Source organism: Pelophylax lessonae, assembly GCF_965119305.1.
Source record: "Pelophylax lessonae genome assembly, chromosome: 5".
Lineage (NCBI taxonomy): Eukaryota > Metazoa > Chordata > Amphibia > Anura > Ranidae > Pelophylax > Pelophylax lessonae.
Genome location: NC_138772.1, coordinates 197,568,244 through 197,591,535, shown reverse-complemented (window position 1 = coordinate 197,591,535; position 23,292 = coordinate 197,568,244). Strand labels below are relative to the sequence as shown.

The following is a 23,292-nucleotide window of genomic DNA, read 5'->3' as shown; positions in this document are numbered from 1 at the left end:
CAACTACATTCCTCTTCTTGTCTTGCTAAGGTAACCCTTTGTTGTGGTGTTATTTCATACCCCATTGTGCTTTATAGACTCCAGTTCTATTGATACGCCAGAACAAACCTGCACCCCTTTGAATTACTTCAGACCAGGCTCATAACGGTTAATGTAACTTTACTAAACAAGGGTGGCATAACAGTTCAACATGAACAAAGTCTTTCCCCTAATCCAGGGGTCTTCCAACTATGGCCCTCCAGCTTTTCAGGAACTATAATTCCCATCATTCCTAGTCATGTCTGTGAACGTCAGAGTTTTACAATGCCTCATGGGATGTGTAGTTCCGCAACAGCTGGAGGGCCGTCGTTTGGAGATCCCTGCCCTAATCCTAACTATTGTGGTGTGGCTGCCAAGGTATATCTCTGTGAGGCGAGAGTACTATATGGCATTGTCCATGACTTGGATGTCTTCGAAACTCCCCCTGTCTTCAGAAGCAATTCCGATTCCACGTACAGACTGAGCCCAGTCAGCTAGGAAGATCCAGCCAGACAGGATCCTGGATCTCAGCCTTCCCCCTTTTTATATCACAGGTGGGCCAGCTAGGACCAAAAAGTCTGGGAACAGTATTTCCACAGGTTAACCCCTTCCACCGGCCTGGGCCAGCCGCTAACATACTAAAACCAAACAAAGTTTAACCTGCCCACAAACATGATCGTTTTTTTAGAATTAATTTACAATCAATGGATAATGGACTATCACCGATAACATGAAAAGGTTTGAAGTGGTTGTAAACCTCAGGCATTAAATATGAAAATCACATGTCCGTCTATAGTGTGTACTTGTTTCTCTCCAAAGTGTCATTTCTCTCTACTGCCTTGTTCTTCTGTTATCAGCATGAGCCACTTCAGGCAGCTTTTCGTGATACCAAGAGTTAAAAATTTGATGGGGGAGGGAGCTGCAGCACTCAGCCTGTGACTCCTAGTCACAGCTGTGTTTGTTCTCCATACTGTGTGAAAGAAGGTTTGACCCTTACCTCCAATCAGGGCTCAGAGCTGTCAGATCTGTAAAGACTTGACATTCTTGCCCCTGCTAATAGAACTAAAGAGAAATCCTTTCCTCTTTGCAATTTCAAAACAATCTACAGAATACAATGCTGCAGATAAACAGGTATAACTTATGTAGGAGAATTTGTTTAATCTGTATGTATCACATAATTCTGGCCATTTCACTGGGTATATGTACAGGTTTACAGCCACTTTAAATAAATATTTCTATAATAACTTTGATAGTAAAGGTATAACTGTAGCCGTAGCAGACCATGTAACTATGGGACTCGGATGCACCAGGGACTCAGCACTGTCAGGCTAAATAGTGATTTAGGCAGGCTCCAATGATACCATACACATACTGTAGGTGTAGCTGCATAGCAAATTGGCAGTCATTTGGGGACATTTTCTAAGCTGGCCATACACAAACAAGCGTAATGGAGGAATCCTCCCTACTGGACATTGTATTTTGACAGCTGCACCCACATGACACCTGCACACTGTCCACACTCTTGTAAACGGTCTAACAATAAATATACTATTTAAAAAAATAATAATAATTACATTAAATAGACACTGTCATCTTGCTCACCTGCCCCAGTAATACCCACCTTATCAGTGCTCCATCGCCCCTCCTGTCACCACCGCAACAGAAAAAATAGTCATGGGTGAACATGTGTGTGTCTTTAAAGAATAATATCTAATTATTGGGTTATGGGTGTCTACTTATTGGGTTTTAGAAACAGGGCAGGCTATATATCTTCACATGGGGAACTAAAATCAAGGTAGTCCAATGTGTGTGTATATCTACATTTAACAAGTAAGCTCCTTGGTGCATGCCTATCAGGAAACCAGCGCTGGAGTGTGAGTATAACTGTTGCATTTTCTGTAAAGACAAATGGTCAAAAATTCCTCCTAAATGTTGTGCAGGTTTTATCCAGAGCTACCAAAGTGGTTGCTTGAAGTCATTGCTGCCAAAGGATTTTGACAAGCGATTAACATACTTTTTCCTCCAGCACTGTAAATGAATAAGGGGTGTGTACAATAAAGACATGAGAAATTAGAATTGTTTGTATGTTATCAGCTTAAGCACATTGGGGTTGATTTAATAAAACTGGTGAGTGCAAAATCTGGTACAGCTGTTCATGGTAGCCAACCAACTTCTTAATTCAGTTTCTTTAATTAGGCTTTGACAAAAACAAACCTGGAAGCTGATTGTTTTTGATGCAGAGCTGCGCCAGATTTTGCACTCTCCAGTTTTAGCAAATCAACCTCATTGTGTTTGTCTATTTGATGAGGATCAAATCCCATCTTTTGGAAATTACTGCAGAAAACCAGTTAATTCCAAGAGATTCACATACTTTTTCTTGCCAATGTGTTTCCAGAATAATGTCCACGGATCACCAACATGAACACTTTTAAGCTATTGCATCTCCAACTATTGCTGTTAGCACAGCACTTGAGAAAGCTGAGGTGCCATGATACACATCAGGTGGAAGGAGGGGGCATCACTACACTAATGCCAATAGCCATTTTATCAATTGCGTTATATGGTAATGGGAGTTTTTTTTTTTTTTTACTTTTGTTTTTACTCCTTAACAAAACTCTTTAGTAGTTAAGTTGCATCGCTATCTAGGTTTTAAATAGAAATTATTGATTTGCGGAATGACTGTGTATGGGCTCTTTCACACGGCGCGGACTGCATTGTGATCTGCTCCGGCACTTTTTTTTTTCACGGGGCGGATGACACTTAAATAAACGGACATAATATATGTCTATGGCCATTGCGGATGTCAGCGGACGACACCGCTGACATCCGATTTTGCATCCGTTCCGTTTTTTAAACGGAACAAAAATAGAGTTCTGTTCCGTTCCAAAAAAAACGTAACAGAACTGAAAGGACGAAAATCGGACATCCGCAATGCCATTGACATACATTATGTTCGTATATCATCCGCAAAAAAATAGGATGATACACGGACATGCGGAATGCCCGTGTAAAAGGGCCCTATGGGTGATGACAAGCTGCAACTAAGACTGTTGATGCTTGAAGGATAAGAGGGATGCAGAATGATAATAAAAGGTGTTTGACCTTGTAGAAATGCAACAATTTCTAGTGTGTTACAATTCTGGTGAGTAAAAAAGTTCAAGTTGGTGAGTGTTCCACACGATTCTGGATATATATTGTTTGGATCAGGATGTGTGAATGAGATTACTTTACCAAATAGACAAAGAGGCACTTTTACTGAATGGACACTTTTATTATGTACAGTATCTCAGTAATTGAGTACACCCCTCACATATTTGCAAATATTTTATCATATCTTTTCATGTGACAACACTGAAGAAATGACACTTTGCTACAATGTAAAGTAGTGAGTGTACAGCTTGTATAACAGTGTAAATTTGCTGTCCCCTCAAAATAACTCAACACACAGTCAATAATATCTAAATTGCTGGCAACAAAAGTGAGTACACGCCTAAAAGAAAATATCCAAATTGGGCCCAAAGTGTCAATATTTTGTGTGGCCACCATTATTTTCCAGCACTGCCTTAACCCTCTTGGGCACAGAGTTCACCAGAGCTTCACAAGTTGCCCCTGAAGTCCTCTTCCACTCCTCCATGACAACATCACAGAGCTGGTGGATGTTAGAGACCTTGCGCTTCTCCACTTTCCATTTGAGGATGCCCCACAGATGCTCAATAGGGTTTATGTCTGGAGACATGCTTGGCCAGTCTATCACCTTTACCCTCAGCTTCTTTAGCAAGGCAGAAGTCATCTTGGAGGTGTGTTTGGGGTTGTTTTACATGTGGGAATATTGCCCTGTGGCCCAGTCTCTGAAGGGAGGGGATCATGCTCTGCTTCAGTATGTTACAGTTTATGTTGGCATTTATGGTACCCTCAATGAACTGTAGTTCCCCAGTGCCAGAAGCACTCATGAAGCCCCAGACCATGACACTCCCACCACCATGCTTGACTGTAGGCAAGACAAACTTCTGTCATGTACCTGGTCCTGAAGCCGAAAGGCTGAGAGTGCTCTCCTTGTGGCTGAGTGCTCTGTGTCCCTGAAGGTGGTAACAGGAAGCACAAAGCCCAAAGTAGCAGGGATTACGAGCTGTGCCCCAGATGAAGATTGATGGTAGGGATATCTCTCTGCAGGTGAACACCAGAGGAGGTGAGCACTAGGACCCAGGAGTGTTGAGGATGGTGTAGACTGCACATGGCTGGAAGTAGTTTGTGATGGAAATGCAGCAGGCAGGATCCACAGGTAAGTACTGAAGGTAGGCACTGCAGGCTGGGTATAGCAGATGGGCACAAAGGCAGATCACAGCAGACAAGGCATAGCAGAAGGCGTAGTCGGGGACGGAAGCAGAAGTCAGTAAGCCAATGGTCAGTAGATTAGATAGAGTCGTGGTTAGGCAAGCCAGGGTCATACACAGGGCAGATGACAAGAGAATATCCATGAACAATCCGCGGTCAGAGCTGGGAGTGAGACAAAAGGAATCCAAGAGCAAGCAGGGTTGACAACAGGTGATGAGAAGCAGCAGCAAACCCAGGAGCGGGAAGCAGGAAGCTGAAGACCAGTCAGCAATGTCCAAGTGCCACAGACATCCTTTTAAAGGCCTGAGGGTGCTGGGACCTGACTCCCACTTAGTGCGCGTGTTCGTATGGGCGCGGCCATGTTAAGAATTGGCTAATGCGTCAGATCTGTGAGCGACTATTCTCTGGCTAGTTCCCTGACACTTGTCTTTGTTCTCCTTACTTGGTTGCCGCCAAACATGCTTGACACCATCTGAACCAAATAAGTTTATCTTGGTCTCATCAGACCACAGGACATGGTTCCATTAATCCATGTCCTTAGTCTGCTTGTCTTCAGCAAACTGTTTGCAGGTTTTCCTGTGCATCACCTTTAGAAGAGGCTTCCTTCTGGGACGACAACCATGCAGACCAATTTGATGCAGTGTGCGGTAGTATGGTCTGAGCACTGACAGGCTGACCCCCCCCCCCCCCACCCCTTCAACCTCTGCAGCAATGCTGGCAGCACTCATACGTCTATTTCCCAAAGACAACCACTGGATATGACTCTGAGCATGTGCACTCAACTTCTTTTTCTTTGGTCGACCATGGCGAGGCCTGTTCGGAGTGGAACCTGTCCTGTTAAACCGCTGTATGATCTTGGCCACTGTGCTGCAGCTCAGTTTCAGGGTCTTGGCAATCTTTGTATAGCCTAGGCCATCTTTATATAGCGCAACAATTCTTTTTTTCAGATTCTCAGAGAGTTCTTTCCAATGAGGTGCCATGTTGAATGTAATTGCATTGTTGAATGGCAATAATGCCATTGTTGAGTTGAGTGAGAGCGATAACACCAAATTTAAAACACAAGCTCCCCATTCACACCTGAAACCTTATAACACTAATGAGTCACGTGACACTGGGGAGAGAAAATGGCTAATTGGGCCCAATTTGGGCATTTTTACTTATGGTGTACTTACTTTTGTTGCCAGCAGTTTAGACATTGATGACTGTGTGTTGAGTTATTTTGAGGGGACAGAAAATTTACACTGTTATACAAGCTGTACACTCACTACTTTACATTGTAGCAAAGTGTCATTTCTTCAGTATTGTCACATGAAAAGATATAATAAAATATTTACAAAAATGTGAGGGGTGTACTCACTTTTGTGAGATACTGTACATTAGATTTTATGTATTCCTGTATGTTTAGGTTAGAAATAGACTGTTGCATATTGGGTGGGAGTGTATTGTAGTTTGTCATGCTATATCAATGTTAAAATCTTATTGGTAAAGATCTACTTCGGAATTGTCTGGTTTGTTGATTGTGGGTAAGGATAATGCAGTTTTCTTTTATACATTTGTTTATTCAACATTCTAGCATATATGCACTTCAAATAACTAATTTAGTTCAAAGGGATTTCAGAGCACATAAATTTCCCCTGAGCCTAACTGAATATTTGCAATGAACAAAGGCTACTATTAAAATCAGCTCTTGACTAAATAAGCTTCTCTAGGTATTAACGCCTTTCACGCCAATGTTTGGGCACTGGAATGCAAGTTGTTTAAAAAAAAAAATCAGTTTGGGCTTTTTGCCCTTTATGTATAATACTACATAACTTTTAAACCTACAGATGTACAGTAATAAGGGATCAAAGAGCAGATCTGTACTAATCTGCCAAGAAGGGTAGATTTGTTTCCTGCATACAGTATATATGAAATTCTATATATGAGAATTAGATTTTTTATATATTTATATATCCACGGTTTATTTTTATAGCTGCCATATATAATGCTTTTATTGATCATTTCAGATCTGTTTAACTTTGGGAAAAACAATTGTTCCTTCCAGGGTTTCTACCTTTCTGAATGTAATACCGTAACATTATTTTCTCATAGGAATAAGGGATTTTGTTTATAGTTTTTAATTCATTACATTATTTCAATTGCTGCATTGTGACTTTTTTGTCTGCTGATGTCAAATAAAAATAGTTTACCTTTAATTTGGTGTTTTGCTGACTACGTAAATATATTTTGTTGCTTACCTTAGTAATTCTCCCTTCATCTCTTCTCTTGGCGTTCTGTAATGCTTCCAAGTGATGTCTTGCACTATCATAATCAACCAATTTACGACTTCTTTTGGCTATTCGATTCTAAAAAAAACAAGATGAACATTTCAGTTAATTTACACATTTTAATGCATATACTAATAACATAGCCAGTATCATGTCAAACAAAACTACACACAGAAAAAAAAAACACAGCAACATTATTTTATATTTAAAATTGCTTTAAACCAGGTTTACTGGCATGTATTTAATGGAAATAAAGGGTTTATTGCAAATGTGATGAGAAGGAACATGCTGATAAGTGGAGAGACAAGCTTGAAAAGGACCCAATGCCTCAATAAGTGTTTTCTGATGCAATGGCTGCTAACTCTTCCATTGCATGGATTGAATCTAACGAGTGCAACCATTCTGTGATTGTTGGTGTTCTAGAGGATTTCCATTGCTTAGGAATGACAGATTTAGCTGCATTCAGCATATGTCTCGTCAGGGACTTTTTAATTTTCAATCATTTTTATTGTTGAGCCCAAAGGAAAAATTACAAACAGCCAAAACAGTCATCACAAGATGTGGCAAGATAACAATAACAGTGCGAAAGCATGGTATAAACAATTGGTGAAACAGAACAAAGACAAACCTCATTAGGAAACAAGGTATGGTGTAAAAGCCTGGAGGCCAGGCCGTAAGCATGAATAATCTCAATAGAGTGATTACGTCAACCAAGTAGGTGGCTCTTGCTTCAGCATAGTATAATAGTCTCATAAAACATAATAATAAGGCCCTACTTCCTCCCAGGGCCTAGAGTAATTAAACAAAAAAAAAAATTCTGCATGCGGCACCGGTGAGTAAGTTCCTGACCCAAAGCACCCATAGGGTTGTGACACATTTAGGGACCAGGAAGAACACTGGAGAGGGACAGCGCCCCGCAAGACCAAGGCGCACTGTCAATCGTATTAAATATTAAGAAATGATAGAGGCTCCGGGAGGAGGAGTAGGGAAGACCAAATCTTCCCGGGGGGAACGGGGGGGGGGGAGGAGAACAGCGGGGAAAGGAAAGGAAAGATTCTGCAGGGGGGAGAAGGGAAGGAGGGAAAGGAAGATCACCGGGGTGATCCATACGACATAACAAAGGGGGGGTCACAGCATAACATGGGTATATCGTGCCCAGGGTTCCCAAATACTCTCAAACTTTTTCACCCGATCCTGAAAAATGGCAACCATCTTCTCCTGGGTCATAATCCAAGAAATTTTCTGTTTGGTTGCTTGTAAAGAAATCAAGGGTCTTTTCCAGGCTTTAGCCAGGGTGAGCTTCGCTCCCAGTAGCATAAAGAACATTAGGGTCGACAGATATGGATATATTTGGATATGGATATATTTGGGAAAATTCATGGAGGAATGCCACCTTAGGTGATTGGGGTATCTGGAGACCCGTGACTAGGCGGAGCAAGTGGAAGAATTTATTCCAGAATGATCGGATTTTGGGGCAAGACCACCAGGTGTGTAAAAAGGAGCCCTGGTGATCGCAACCCCTCAAACACAGGGGAGAGGAGTTAGGAAACATCCTCGCCAGGTGGGTCGGGACCAAGTACCAGCCTCAAGGGAGTAGTCTAGTTGTAGGTCATGTTCCCATTTATGGGCATAATCAGGTTTCTCTGGCGAGGACATGAGTGCAGAATATATGATCGAAATGCCTCCCCTCATCTCCGAGGTCTCAGAGCATTGGGTCAAGAAAGGAGGCTGAAGTTTATCCAACCACATTGAGTTAAAATAATGGAAAATCTGAAGGAAGAGAAATTGTTCTGTGGCCGGCATCTTGAGTTTTTTAGTGCAATGGGAGAGGGACATTGGGCCTGAAGGTGTAAGGAAGTGCCCAATTTGGTATAGACCCTTGTTCGTCCACCACTGGAAAGCCCTGATGTCATGTCCGGAACTGATGATGGTGATACAGATGAGTAAGAGGTTTCATAGGTGAGACTAAGGAGGGAAGTTGATAAAGTGGTCTGCATAGTCGAATAGAGTGTGAAAGAGTGGGTGCTAAAATTGCTGGTTGGATTTTCGGAGGGCACAAAACAATATAGTCAAGAGTGTGATGGGGTATAGCTTGCCTTTCTATCTGGATCTATTTTGGACCTCGCCAGTGACTTTTTATACATACTCAAGGAGCAATTTCATATATTCAATAGACAACATTCAGGTGTGATTTTGAGTTTTGTCTCTGTTATGCTATGTATCTGTGAAAAGACCATATTCCCAAAATTGTGTATACGTGTGCATTGCCACCATATATGTATCATAGTGCCCACGTCGTTACCGCAACACCAACACATGTTCAGTGTGTCTAGGAACCAAGCATGTATCTTGGCTGAAGGGATATACTAATTTGTCAATAGTTTGTATGCTGTTTCTTGGATGTTGGAGCTAATGGAACAAGATTTTGGTCCAGCCGCATCTGGAGTATGCCGTACAGTTCTGGGCGCTGGTCCTCAGGAAGAATGTGCTGGAAGTGGAGAGAGTCCAGAGAAGGGCATCAAAGCTAATAAAGGGACTGGAGGATCTCAGCTATGAGGAAAGACTGCAGGCATTGAACTTATTCTCTCTGGAGAAGAGACGCTTGAGAGGGGATATGATATTAATGTACAAATACCGTACTGGTGACCCTAGCATAGGAAACAAACTATTCAGTAAAAGGGAAGACAAAAGGACTCGCAGCCATTCGCTAAAATTAGAAGAGACGCAGTTTAACCTTAAACTGCGTTAAGGGTTCTATACCATCAAAGCAGTAAGGATGTGGAATTCTCTTCCACAAGCAGTGGTATCAGCGAGGAGCATCGATAGTTTCAAAAAACTATTAGATGGGCACCTTAACGACCACAACATACAGGGGTATTCAAGGTACTATTGACATAAACACACACACTCATCATAAGTTGAACTGGATGGACTGTTGTCTTTTTTCAGCCTCACTAACTATGTAACATTTGTGAGATAAAATACAAGCGTTCGACCACTGGTCATCTGTGAAAGTTGTTTTGAAAGCTGATTCCCATTCTTTCCTGAATTTGGTGGGAGTTTATATTTCATTAGTTTGCAACCAATCATACATCATTTAGGTTGGTCTGTCAATGGTTTCCCCCTTGATGTACTCTGTCTCAAAATGTGTCAGATTGGTACGTCATTGGACATAACCATGCAGTTGTAAGTACTGCCAGTATTTAAAATGTTTTGTGGGTAATTCTGATTTTAGTTAGAATTAAAATTTAAATCAAATTAAACTTAAATCGAAGGATTTAAGATTGCCCATTGTCATGCAGTGGTGTATAACCAGAGGAGTCAGGTTTTCCTTATGTGGAGAGGCTGCTATTCCATTTTATGTGCTAAAGGTGTTAACCTCCCTGGCGGTATGATTCTGTCAGGAATTCTGTACCAAAAGTGGTACAATTCTTTTCATGGAAATTTGGCGTTATGTATTATAGGCCTACAATTCTTAGTAATTACTGACTTAAACCTGACCAAAAAAAGACTCTAGTAGACATCCCAGATGTGATAAATTTGAAACACAAACGCATGAATTATAATCGAATCAATAATATAATTTTATTATATAATATATATAATAAAATTATATTATTGATTAGATTATAATTCATGCGTTATATATTATATATATATATGTGTGTGTGTGTGTGTGTGTATATAGATATATATATATAACGCATGAATTATAATCGAATCAATAATATAATTTTATATATATATATGTGTGTATATAGATATATATATATATATGTGTGTGTGCATATATATATATATACATATGCATATATATATATATATATATATATATATATATACATATACTTATATATATATATATATATATAATATAAAATGTGTTATGTGTTTGTGTTTTGTGCAACGTTTTTTTTTTTTTGAATTTCCCTCCCTAGTTCCGCTCCCATGCAGCATTGCTGCTGCAGGGAACGGAACTAGGAAGTCATCACACTGACGGAGGACGGAGGAGCGGCGGGACTCTCGGCTGGCGGTCACAGCAATGAGAGATCATCGCTGGATCGCCAGGAGAAGGTAAGAGACACCGCTCAGCGTGACTCAGGGATACCGATCCTGCACTGAAAAATCCACCCCGAGTCACGCTCGGGGTTACCGCCAGGGAGGTTAATGGGCCAGGGGAGGAGGCCAGGTTATAATTCTGGGCCACTTTTTGAAATATTTTTAGGGTTGGCCCTATTGTCGGGTGTGATTTATTGTTTGCTGGGCATGATCCTATTGGGACCCAAGGTTGGAACCTAAGTGGTGTCTTAGTCTGAAGTGTTAAGCCAATCCTTGTGATCAGTGTGACAGTTCCAATCAATGATCCTTACTAAGTGAGAGGAATAATATTAATGTAAAAAAATTTGGTAAGTTAATACCACCCGCTGACTTTGGACGTGTCTGTATGCTATTTTGTGATTTTTTTACCTGACCATATAAACTCATGAACAATTGAATTCAATAAAGGAAAAAGAATCGTTTAAGTACAAAGATTGGTAGACTGTGGAAGAGATACAGTATTCTAAGTAGCACTGTCATCTTCACTGCCGTTGCCAAACCAAGAGAAAGGTTTCATAATCCAGTTTCTAAGGTCTTGTTTCAATTTTTGTAGGATGGGTGGAAAGTTCTGAGTATATAGATCAGTCAGATTAGAAGTCAACATGGTTCCTGGATATTTAAGTTTTGATGGTAGCCATCTGAACGTCTGTAAGTTTTTGGTATTAAGAGATATATTAGGTGCCTCCGATTTGTGATAATTAATTTTGAGATTAGATTTGTATCCAAATATGTCAAATTCTTTCAAAAGGTTTGGCACCAAGATGTGGGGTTGTGTTAGTACGAAGAGAAGGTCGTCAGCATATGCTGCAAGTTTGCAGTACGTGTGGCCTATGGTTAGTCCCTTGATGGAGGTGTTTCTGTTTACAGTTCTAATGAAGGATTCTAAAGTGACGATAAACAATATGGATTATAGCGGGTATCCCTGTCTAGTGCCGTTATGGATTTGCACCTTTTCTGACAGAGTGCCATTAATCTTCAGTCTGGCTGTGGTATTTTGATATAGTGACGAAATCCATGTAAACATGTTTGGTTTAAAACAATATGTGTGCATACTGAGAGCATAAAATCCCAAGCTACTGTTTCGAAGGCCTTCCCCGCGTCAGCGGACAGGAGAAGGCCCTCTTCAGTGCGCCCCTTAAGGATGTGAATGAATTTCAATGTTTTTGTAACGTTATATCGCGCCTCTCTACCTGGCATGAAACCCGCCTGTTCTGGACCGATAAGTCCTTGTAATAATTAGCATAGTCTCTTTGCTAACAATTTTACATCTAGGTTAAGCAAGTAGCTTGTGCAATCAGCAGTATCCTTGCTAGGCTTAGGGAGCACAGTGATGTGGGCCATAGTGAAGGATGGTGGCACTTCTTGGAAACTCTTCAAGGAATTTAGTGCACGTAGTAGGGGTTTTGAAAGAAAAGCACTAAATGTTTTGTAACAGATAGCTGAAAAGCTATCTGGGCCTGGACTTTTGCCAGGTTTCGTTGATTTAATTGCTTGTGTAAGCTCTGTATGGTCAATTGGCTTGTCGAGGTCTTCAGCATCAAGTGCAGATAAGCTTGTTCTCTGTTCTAGGTATTGCCGCATTATTTGGGGACTAGTTCCCTCTAGAGTAGATGGCTTATGAGATGAGGGCAAGTTATGAAGTTTTGTGTAAAAGCGATGGAATTCTGAGGTTATATGCTCTGTTGTAAGAGCCAATTTAGATTTAATCTGGGGGATATGTGTGGAGGATCGCATGCCTCTCAAAGCCCTAGCTAGGTATTTACTGCTTGTATTACCATGTTCATAAAAGAAACAGCGTTTAAGGAACAAAATGCGTTTAGTTTTCAAGTCTAATTTGGTTTGTAGTTCCTTGCATTTACAGCCACCAATCTATTGTGTTTCCAATTTGTAGATTTTGTTTGTCAGGGACTGCAATTCTCTGTCAGATTCTTTTTTGCGTTGGGAGACTACCCTAATTAGTTCACCTCTCACCTGCACATTTGTGTGCCTCCCAGATAGAAAGTGGTGTTTTCTTGGAAGTAAGAGCTTTTCGTTTGCAAAATATATGTCATAATCAAGGAGTCTGTCAGTAAAGTAGGGTTAAGACACATGGTTTAGGAGGTGGGTTATGTAGTTGTAGAATAACTGAGGTGGGTACATGGTCTGAGAAGGTCTTTATCCCTATGTGTGCTTCCTGCAAAATTGTCAGATCCCTCTGGGATATATAGTCAATCCATGAATATTTGTTATGGACTGTGGAATAACAGATACAATCTCTACCTTGTGGGTTAGCTATATGCCAAGAGTCGACTAAGGTCAGAGAGTTCAACATCGTTCTAATTCTTTTAAGTATGCGAAAGGTAATAGCTGATCTGCCATTTGAAGTATCTTGGAGGGGGTCCAACGGAACATTGAAATCCCTCCCAAGAACAACACACCCAGTTGCAAACCAAGATAGTTAATCAATTATCTTACAACAGAAAGAGACATGTGCAGTATTGGGAAAATATACATTGGCTAAGGTTATAGGTAGGTTTCCAATTTTCCCCCTAAGGAAGAGATATCGACCCTCTGGGTCTGCCAACTGTTGGTTGAGTTCAAAGCCAGAGTCTCTTCCGATTAAGGTAGATACCTCCTTAGTAGTAGCTTTTGAATTGGTGGCGTGAAAGGCTGCATTGAAATACTTGTCTGTCAATTTGTGTATTGAGTGTGTTCTAAAGTGCATTTCTTGAAGGAAAATGAAGGCTGGTTTCGCCCTCCCAAGAGAACGCAGTAGTTGTGTCTTTTTTTCGGGTGTATGCAGCCCTCTTATGTTATGTGAGATGACAGTAGGGTATCTGCCCAGTGAGGAATACACCATCTTGAGTGTAGTTCTATATGTGTCTGATGTAACTGTGTGAGCTCTAAGGAGAGAAGCGATGTAAAAAAAAAAAAAAAAAAGGAGAAGGAAGGAACTCGACACTCTCTCAGGTGAATGGGAAAAAGAAAAAAGTATTCACCCTCTCTCCAGAGGAATTTGTGGTAGAGTATGTGTAAAGTTCCCCTGCGTAGTGATACTCAGAGGCTACTTTAATTTGGGACTGTGAATTATTAGGCGAAAAACTATATATGTAGTACATATCACAGTACCCACTGTTGGGAAGGTGGGAGGAACGAGCAAGGACTTGTTAAGCACTCAATTCAAAGGAGTGCAACAGACAATATTTTTTTTTTTTTTTTTTTTTTTTTTAAAGCCCGTAGCGTGTGCAACACACTCAAAAGACTCCACCCGGTGCATAAAAAAGTGCACACACACAAAGTGAGTAACACAAAAAAGCACAGGGTGTGCGACAACGTATGGTCTTCCCTCCGAAGAGGTAGGACCCGAAACCTCAATCCCCCGGGGCGCAAGACTCCTGACAGGGACAAAAGGTACTCATGGTCAGTCTGGCCGAAACCAGACCGACCCCGTTCTTCAGGGGGACTGCCGAAACAGCCCCCACCGAGTACTAAGTAGGGCTCCCCCGAAGGGAGACCCCATGGGAGAGGGCGAACTAAGCCAAAAGGCCATATCCACCCCCTCCCAAGACTTAAGGCAGGGCCGGAAGACCCACACACTCCAGTCTGTGCAAATAAAGAAAAAAGGTGAAAGTGCAGGTGACAAACTCCAAATAAAAGGACAGACAAAACATAAAAGTGGGGAAGGGGAAGTGGGGAAAGTGCGATGGTGCCATGTGAGGAACCAAGGCAGGCCTTCCAGCCGGAATAAAAAATTCCTCTGGTGCAAGCCAAAAGGCCTGTCCCAAGAGGCAGGTGTGAAAAAGGTGTGCATAGTGCAGTGACCAAGGTGCCAAAAGAACTCACAGCGAGCTGCCCCTCACCAGTGAGAAGTTAAGGCACCCCTGGGCTGCCACCCCAGGGGCACTTACACTACGGGCTTTTTCAATCTCAGCCCCCGGCCAGACCGAGTGTAGCCCAACTACACCAGCAGACATCAGAACCTGGACAGCTTAGAGAGAGCTTACCTACCACTGGGGACAGGCCTTTTACAAGGCCAGATCAAAACCCAGGAGGAGAAAGCCCTCCCCTCGCCATCCCGTTCCTCAGCCCATTACATCCAGGAGCAGTTCCACCGGCCCCCTGAACCGGTTTTCCTGCCCCCTTCAAACTGGTTAGGCTAGTTCAACCCATTCGAATCAGAAGGCGGCGGGCCCCACATGCTTTCCCAGATGACCTACTTCCCATACCTCAATACTCAGAGCGCTCCGGGTTTCGGTCATACTGGTACTAGCTAAGGCCCATACCAACTGATAAGAACAGATACTACACTTGATCTTAGCCAAAAGGCCGAGTGCAACAGACAATAATATCAGTAAAAGAGCTTCACTGTACTCCCCGGCTCTTATCAAAAATCTTAAGGTAATATTAAGTACTTGGACACGACAGCATTAGCGAAAGATAGGAGTTGAGAACGTAAAAGAGAAAATTTATAGCAAAATTCCTAATTATTAAGCCAATATTTTGTGTTGAGCAATTAGTCACCGTGTGTCACTGTAAACCGCTGTAGTAAATCTAGGTTAAAAAAAACATGAACATGCAGAACATATTTACCACTGCAGTAATTTGCATTCTAGATCATAAAGCTCTGAGAAGCCAAATATGTATATCTCAGTGATTGGGAATGGCTCAGCGAGTGTCCTGTTGGGGTCTGGTATCCATAAGGGCCTGATCAGGAAAGGCATGTATATTAAAGCCTATGTTCATCTTCTCACGGCATATATACTAAAGGGGTAGCTGGGTATGTCCAAGGAGGCGATACGGTCAGAGTTGCTAATCATGTTAGAGTCATCTTTGTGTGATCCAGTCTCTGAGGCTCAAAAGGGATCACAGGTGTCCAGTAACCATAGTAATTGTTTCCTTATGGGCTACCTATATAACGTTCATCAATGCTCCCAGGAATCTCCCTCACTTCTAGGTGACCTTTCAAGTTTAAAGGTTTGTAAAAGTTAAAGAAGGGTGATCTATCAATGAATCCATCAGTTTTACATTTTGAGATGACAAGTACAAGCTCCAAAAAACACAGTAAATCAATAGCGAAATCACAAAATTAAGGAACAGAAGGTTGAGCTGCACAAAACAAAACAGCAGTGTTGGTGACTTTTTGAAGTAATCCACACTTATAGATTAGAATTCATTCAAAATGTAATGGGAGATTTGAAATCACTCAGCAGTGTAAAAATAAGTCCTTGTTTAATTTTTAAACAGCACAATGAATTCAGTCTGTAGAAAAAAAAAGGTGACTGCCAAGGTTAACCTTAGGCTACTGAGCAATTATGAATCTTGTGCTTAGTTCAGGGTTTATTCAACATGGCAGTATACAAAAAGAATGTTGTATTATATTGTTAATTTGTATTATATTGTTATATTACAGACATTAGGATATATTTATAAAGCAGTGGGTTTAATTTACTAAAGACAAATAGTTCACTTTACAAGGGACGTTGTACTTTGCAAGAGAGATTTCTCCAGAGCTTAGTGAATGAAACTCTGCTGACTTCAATCATCCAATCGTGTGCAAGTAAGATGCGGTTATTTTGATTTTTCTTGCACGTGATTTGATATTCTTTGCAAAGTGAAATTGCACCACATTCACCAAGCTCAGGGGTAAATTCCCTTGAAAAGTTCAACTTCCCTTGTGAAGTGAACAGCCCATTTCCTTTACTAATTTAACCTCTGAAACTTGGCAAAACATATTATTCAAATAAATTAGCAAACTGTTGCATGTCCCATCACTCTTTTCTTGGCAACCATTGTAAGGCCCCTTTCACACGGGCGATCAGATCCGCCAGTCAGTTTTTCAGGCGGACCTGATCGGATGCTCCATGCATCCCTATGGGGCAGCGGGTGTCAGCGGACACATCTCCGCTGACACCCGCTGCTATCTGATTCCGATCCTGTCTGTAAAATCCGGATGGATGGAAACCCTATTTTCCATCCGTCTGGAGGATCGGATGAGAACAGACAGACGGTCCGTTCTCATCTGATCTCTCCAAAGAGGACAGCGGGGATCTGACAGCTCCATCTCTGCACACAGAGCGGAGACGGAGCTGTCATCCACCTGCTCAGCGGTTATAGGTGGATCGATCCCCCGCTGAGCAGAACGGACTTCGTCGCGCGGTGCGCCCATGTGAAAGGGGCCTTAAGGGTAATTTCTATATTTTTTTTATTTAATTAAGAGGACCTCTGTTACTTTGTACATTTAAGGATCATGTTTAATGTACAGAGCCCTGTTGGCAGTCCTCCTCTATTCAGAGCTGCTTGGTTACTGTACTAAATTTATATTACTTACAGTGTGATGTTGCATACTAATTACAGTATCCTTTTGCATAAAGGAGAAAAAAAAGCTGATTTGTCAAGCCATTCAAAGGTTACAGTGTTGCTATTTTCAGCATCTATTTAAGACAGAGCATAATTTGATGACTCAGACAAGAATGCAAAATATTCAGCTGGTCATTTTACAATGAGGGGGTCTGATAACTGCACATTTTTTCTGTAAATGTGAGGGTGTATTTTACTATTTATATTAATGCACTGTAATTAATATAACCGCCACTTATGACAGATTTTTATTAATATAATGTACTACAAATTTTATATTCTTAATCAAAGCAAGGAAAGATATCTGATCAATGTCAATGTTTGTTAATATAATGAACCACAGATATTCTTGATCAAGGTGAGGATAATATACCTTATTAGACAGGATATGTTTCCTGTTTTCTTTGCTGTCAAAGTATGTTGCAAGACATTGCACTTAAAGTGGAGTTCCACCAAAAGTGGAACTTCCGCTCTTCCCCCCCCCCCACCCTTGATGCCACATTTGGCACCTTTTAGGGGGGAGGGGGGAACGGGTACCTGTTTTTGACAGGTACCCTTCCCCACTTCTGGTAAACGGTGCCGTGGTGCCATACCTCGGAAGTTCGGCCCCCTCCTCCCTAATCCGCTGCAGAGCCAATAGGCTTCGCGCATGCGCAGTAGGGACACACACGTGAAACCGCAAGGGTTCGCTTACCGGCAATCGTGGCGGCAGCACCCGACAGCCGATGGAAACATAGGCTGCGGTGCCGACATTGCTGGACTCCAGGACAGGTAAGTGTCCTAATATTAAAAGTCAGATGCTACAGTATGTGTACTCCGCTTTAAGTGAATCTTCAAGGAAGCAAGGTGCCTGTCTTTAAAAAAAAAGGTTATGGAAGCTTCCATTCCTTGATTCACAGACTGCCTTTACTTGCGTCTTCTTTTTCAGGGAGGTTGATTAGGTTAAACCAAATAGCAAAGAGAAACGCCACAGTAGAGTAGCCCTTTGCCTAATAAATTAGTGAAGTCCTTATTAGGGATTGGAAAGATAAACTACTACAAAGCAGATAACTGAGGCCTAAAAAAGCTAATTTATTTATTTTTCTTCCACACTCCATAAGAAATATTTAATACAATTCTTACAGTTAATCAGCTAAACTCCAGGTAAATGGTCAAATATATATATACACATTAGTGATGGGCTGAAAATCCCCACTGTTCGGTTTGCACCAGAACATCTTGAACAGGGAAAAGGTTCTAGTGAACATGCAAACTCTATTAAAGTCTATGGGACACAAACATGAAAAATCAAAAGTCCTAATTTTAAAGGCTTATATGCAAGTTATTGCCACTATATGTGTATGGGGAGCTGGGTACTGCCCTGGGGGACATGTTTAATGCAAACATTTTTTTTTTAAACTGTCATTTTTACAGGAGCAGTGATTTTCATAATGCTTAAAGCGAAACAATAAAAATGAAAAATTCCTTTAAATATCATGCCTGAGGGGTCCTCTTGATGTGCCTGTAAAGTGGTGCATGTGTACGATGTATGGAGCCTGTTGCAGCGATACTGACATTTCTAAATTTAAACTTGCTCGTGGCTGTAAAGTATTGTTGGCTCCTGGCAATACAGATAAAAAAATGAAAAAAATGGCACGGGGTCCCCCCCCAAAAAAATCCATGCCAGAACCTTATACGAGCAAGCAGCCTGGTTGGCCAGAATGGGTGGGGGGGGGCGGGCGAGCGCCCCCCCCCCCCTCCTGAACCATACCAGGCCGCTTGTCTTCAACATGGGGAGAGTGCTTTGGGGTGCCACGAGCGCACTTGTGAGGTCAGGCACTGATGTTGGAGAGAAGGTCTGGCTCTCAGTCTGCACAATTCATCCCAAAGGTGTTCTATTGGGGTTGAGGTCAGGACTCATTGCTCCTTCTATTGTGCACTGGTTCGCAGTCATGTTGGCTCAGGAAGGAGCCATCCCCAAACTGTTCCCACAAAGTTAGGAGCATGATATTTTCCTAAATGTCTTGGTATTCTGATGCCTTAAGAGTTCCCTTCACTGGAACTAAGGTGCCAAGCCCAAATCCTGAAAAACAACCCCACACCATAATCTCCCCTGCACCAAATGATTTGGACAGTTGAAAAAAGCAAGGTCCCTAAAGATGTGGGTGACCGAGTATAGGGTGGATTAACTTGACTGGCCTGCACAGAGTCCTGACCTCAACCCGATAAAACACTTTTGGGATGAAGTAGAGCAGAGCCAGGCCTTCTCATCCAACATCAGAGCCTGACCTCACAAATGCGCTTCTGTAAGAATGGTTAAACATTCCCATAGGACATTCCCACACTCCTAAACCTTGTGGATAGCCTTCCTACAAGAGTTTAAGTTGTTATAGCTGCAAACAGTGGGCCAACTCAATATTGAACCCTACGACCTAAGACTGGGATGCCATTAAAATTCTAGGAACACTTTTTAATCAGAGTATAGCATCAATTCAATTAAACTCCTGGGATATTGATCAGTCAGTTAAGTAGCAGGGGGGTTGTTAATCAGTTTCAGCTGCTTTGGTGTTAATGAAATTAAAAACAGGGGCACTAGATGGGCAACAATGAGACAACCCCAAAAGAGAATGGTTTTACAGGTGGAGGCCACTGACATTTTTTTCCCTACTCATCTTTTCTGACTGTTTTTCACTAGTTTTGCATTTGGCTAGGCCTCCTGGTGCATGACAATGCCCCGCCTCATGATGCAAGAGTATGCAGCCAGTTCCTGAAGGATGAAGGAATTCAAATAATACAACAGCCCCCATGCTCGCCTAAACTAAATCCAATAGAACACCTCTGAGACATTATGTTTGGGTCCATCTGATGCCACTAGGCAGCACCTCAGTCTGTGCAGGAGTTCAGTGATGTCCTGGTCCAGATCTGGGTGGAAATACCCCAGAAAACCATCTGTCGTCTCAAAAGGAGCATGCCCAGATGTTGTCAGGCATGCACACAAGCACGTGGGGGCCATACAAACTACTGACTGCCATTTTGAGTTGCTGCAATGAAATTTAAGCAAAATGGACTAGCCTGCCTCATTTTGATTTTCAGGTTGTCTTTGAATTCAGCCCTCTGTAGGTTGACAATTTTCATTTCCATTAAATGATGTGGCATCCTTTCGTTCCTAACACATTACCCAGTTCATATCAGTATAGCTATCCAGCATGATATTTTTCCCCATAGAGATTTGATGTGTTTTCAAAGTAATCCTTTAATTTTTTTGAGCAGTGTACATATTATATATATATATAAACACACAGTGTATATATACATTTATTTACAGTATATATATATACTGTATATATATATATAAATATATATATATATATTATATATATATTTATATATATAAAACCGGCAAAATAATTTGTCTGTCTAATCAGTCCTGGGATATGCATAACCCTGAACAACCGCATAACGCCTTCTGTTTGGGCAGGAGACCTGATTTTATTGCACTTCAGTAATACAACTAGCTTTTGTGCCTTCCCCAGCCTGTATTTGAAAAATGAAGGAGAAGCAGCACACCGATAAGATCACCTCTATATCACTCTACTCTCTCCGCCTGTCAGGATGTTCCTTGTTAGTATATGAGCACTACAATGCAACACAACTGATTGGTTCCCTGTTCTGGCTTTCCCTCTACTTATTAAAGAATGGGTGCATCTTGTTATGTATGTTATGTCATATAGTAGTCATATCAATTGTTTCATCTTCAGAAGGTGCTAGAGCTGCTATTTTGAATTTGGGGTTAACACTCAAGGACCCTAGGAATCCATACCATTTTAGCTACTCTGAAATCTGTCTCTGCATACAGGCCTTCGGTAGGTCTTAGTTATGGTTTTCTTTCTTGGTGGCCCCAAGTGCCAGAGATCAGGTTAGGCACAAGGAATGAATAGGAATTTACAATGTTCCAATGTGTTTGCCAACCTTAATAGCAAAGGGTTCCTCTCTTTACTTTGTAGATAGGCAGAAGCAGCAAGGGGAAGTTTGTACTATTAATCTTCTTAATGAATCTTAAACAATATTTGAATTCTAAAACCTAATAGGGTTTGGCAGATCTATTTAATCTTCTTGATGAAGTTTACTCCATCACTTGAGGGCATGCACTTAGATGAAAACAGAACAGTGAAATTTAAGTTGAGGGATCAGACAAATTATCTTGCCGAACAAATAGTGCGTAGCCTAGTTCAGTAATAGATGTTAAATGAAATATTTACACAGCATGTGTAGTCATAAACAATTTGGACACTCTGTATAAAAGGCTCAACTTTGGATTTTGTTTTTTCAGGCCTAGATAAAATGGGTATTATCTTTTAAACTGTAAAGTGAAAAAATATCAAGTTTAGAAATCACTTCAGTCAGTTTTCCCAAAGCAGTCACACCAAAAATTCAGCTCCTATAGTTTGTGGAGCACAGCTCTTCATGGGAGCCTTGACAACAAAACAGAAGTTATAATTTTTCCAAACAACTACTTTGCACACTGTCGTCCCCCCAATTACTAATGCAGGCAGAGCCATGCCTGAAGAAACAGAATACTGTACCGATGCAACCAGAAACACATTTTCAGAGACACACTGCTTTAGTGATGCAACCGGAAGCATGTCCGCAGGAAAGGAGTCCTGTACTGAAACAACCAAAAACCTGTCTGTCTGCAGAGAACTGATAATGGATGCAGCTTTGACTGGTCAGAGCATTCCAGCATATGGACAGAGCAGGGGGACTAAAAGCTGTTGTGGGTATGTGTGAGCACTGCACTTTATTAATGTCAGTAGTAAATTCTAACTGAAAGTTGTCTGTAAAAGATCTAAGCTTAACTTGCCAGACCTAAAAAGACCATCCACAGCAGTACAGCTTTCAGAGAGCAATATATTTAGACACCCTATCCAGTACTCACTTTCCTGGTCCAGCTAGCACTGAAATACGCATGTCAAGGGTAGAAGGGAACAAGCCAAGGGAGGCTGGGCAGCAGGAATGTAGTTTTTTTCATCTCATTAGAAATGCAAAAATGAAAGTTCAACAACTTTATGAAGTAGTGATTTTTTTTTTTTAATTGTTCTAACCAGGCTGCATGATGACACCAAAGCTCTCTTTGGTGTCCCCGGGGCCCGTGACACACTTCCTCAACTCTAACGCATCTCAGTTTTCATGTAAGAGGCCATGGCTTATCTGCTGTTTAAAACACATTGCACAGTCTCTTCAGAGACTCTCAAAAATTGCCAGCACTGACTGTATTTCAAGTCATCACGGCGGGGCATTGAGAAAAGTTTTCAATTAGCAATAATCACACCTCGAGTGGACCTCATTGGCTACGATACTGCCACTGCGCAAAGCTATGAAGTTGTGATTTAATGGATATGCCCACCTGCCTAAGTGCAGCACACCTGGGAATATAAATATCTACAGCCTCTGTTTCTATAATTTGCTTATTAAGATAGGATAAGATTAAGATAGATAAAGGAATACATAATTTGATTGATTTAAAAGAACACTGGTCTATGGAGTATTTTCAAGTAGGAAGGAACATCTCTATATGCAAAGACTGTCCGTCAGGAATTGTTCAGTTTTCATTTGTTCTTCCCCCTAAAATAGTGTACCACAGGTCTTTGCTACACATATAAATGTACATTTAGGCCATTTTCTACTATATGATTGTCATCTGTAAGTTTTTCAAAGGATCTTACACCTCTTGCTAAAACCAGACACTTAATGATGAACCCTTTGATGATTCTGTCCTCATACCAAATCCTTGTCAGATTGAAGATGAGGACAATGTATTAAAAATTTACTTGGTGTGTATGATCCTGTCTATTCATGCAGAACCTACCAGAACAAAAATATAATACTTTCTTGAATTCAACAAAAGCTATGATGTAGTGTGAGAGGGTGAAATCCCCACTTTGCCTCTCACTACAGAGCCTATGCAACACGAATGGTTAAAAAGATAGTATAACTTTGTTGTTTGGCTTCCATATCTTGAAGACAATTTTAAGCAGGAGAAAAAAAAAAATCAGGATTCGTTTTCACAGTTTTTTTTTTATTTTTTTATTTTTTTACAGCTGGTTTAATTTGTGTATTCTTTTTTTCTGCAATGCAGTAAAAACTACAAAAGGCTGTGAACATTGCATGAAGTATTAATGAAGGATAGTTCAAAATAGGAATTTATACAATTTTAAACAAGTAAAAAAAATATAATCTTTTCTTTTAGGCTTCGTTCAGATGT

At 41.1% G+C, this 23,292-nt stretch overlaps 1 protein-coding gene across 2 annotated transcripts in view; it reads right to left on the bottom strand.

The window, feature by feature from the left end:
• The window catches only part of LOC309555504 (amphiphysin-like), a 324,425-nt gene that overhangs the window by 88,810 nt on the left and 212,323 nt on the right, over window positions 1-23,292 (bottom strand). For both annotated transcript variants that reach the window (XM_082257544.1, XM_082257545.1), the window contains exon 6: window positions 6,588-6,695. In XM_082257544.1, coding sequence (XP_082113670.1) covers window positions 6,588-6,695 — 108 coding nt within the window. The remainder of the gene's footprint in view (window positions 1-6,587; window positions 6,696-23,292) is intronic.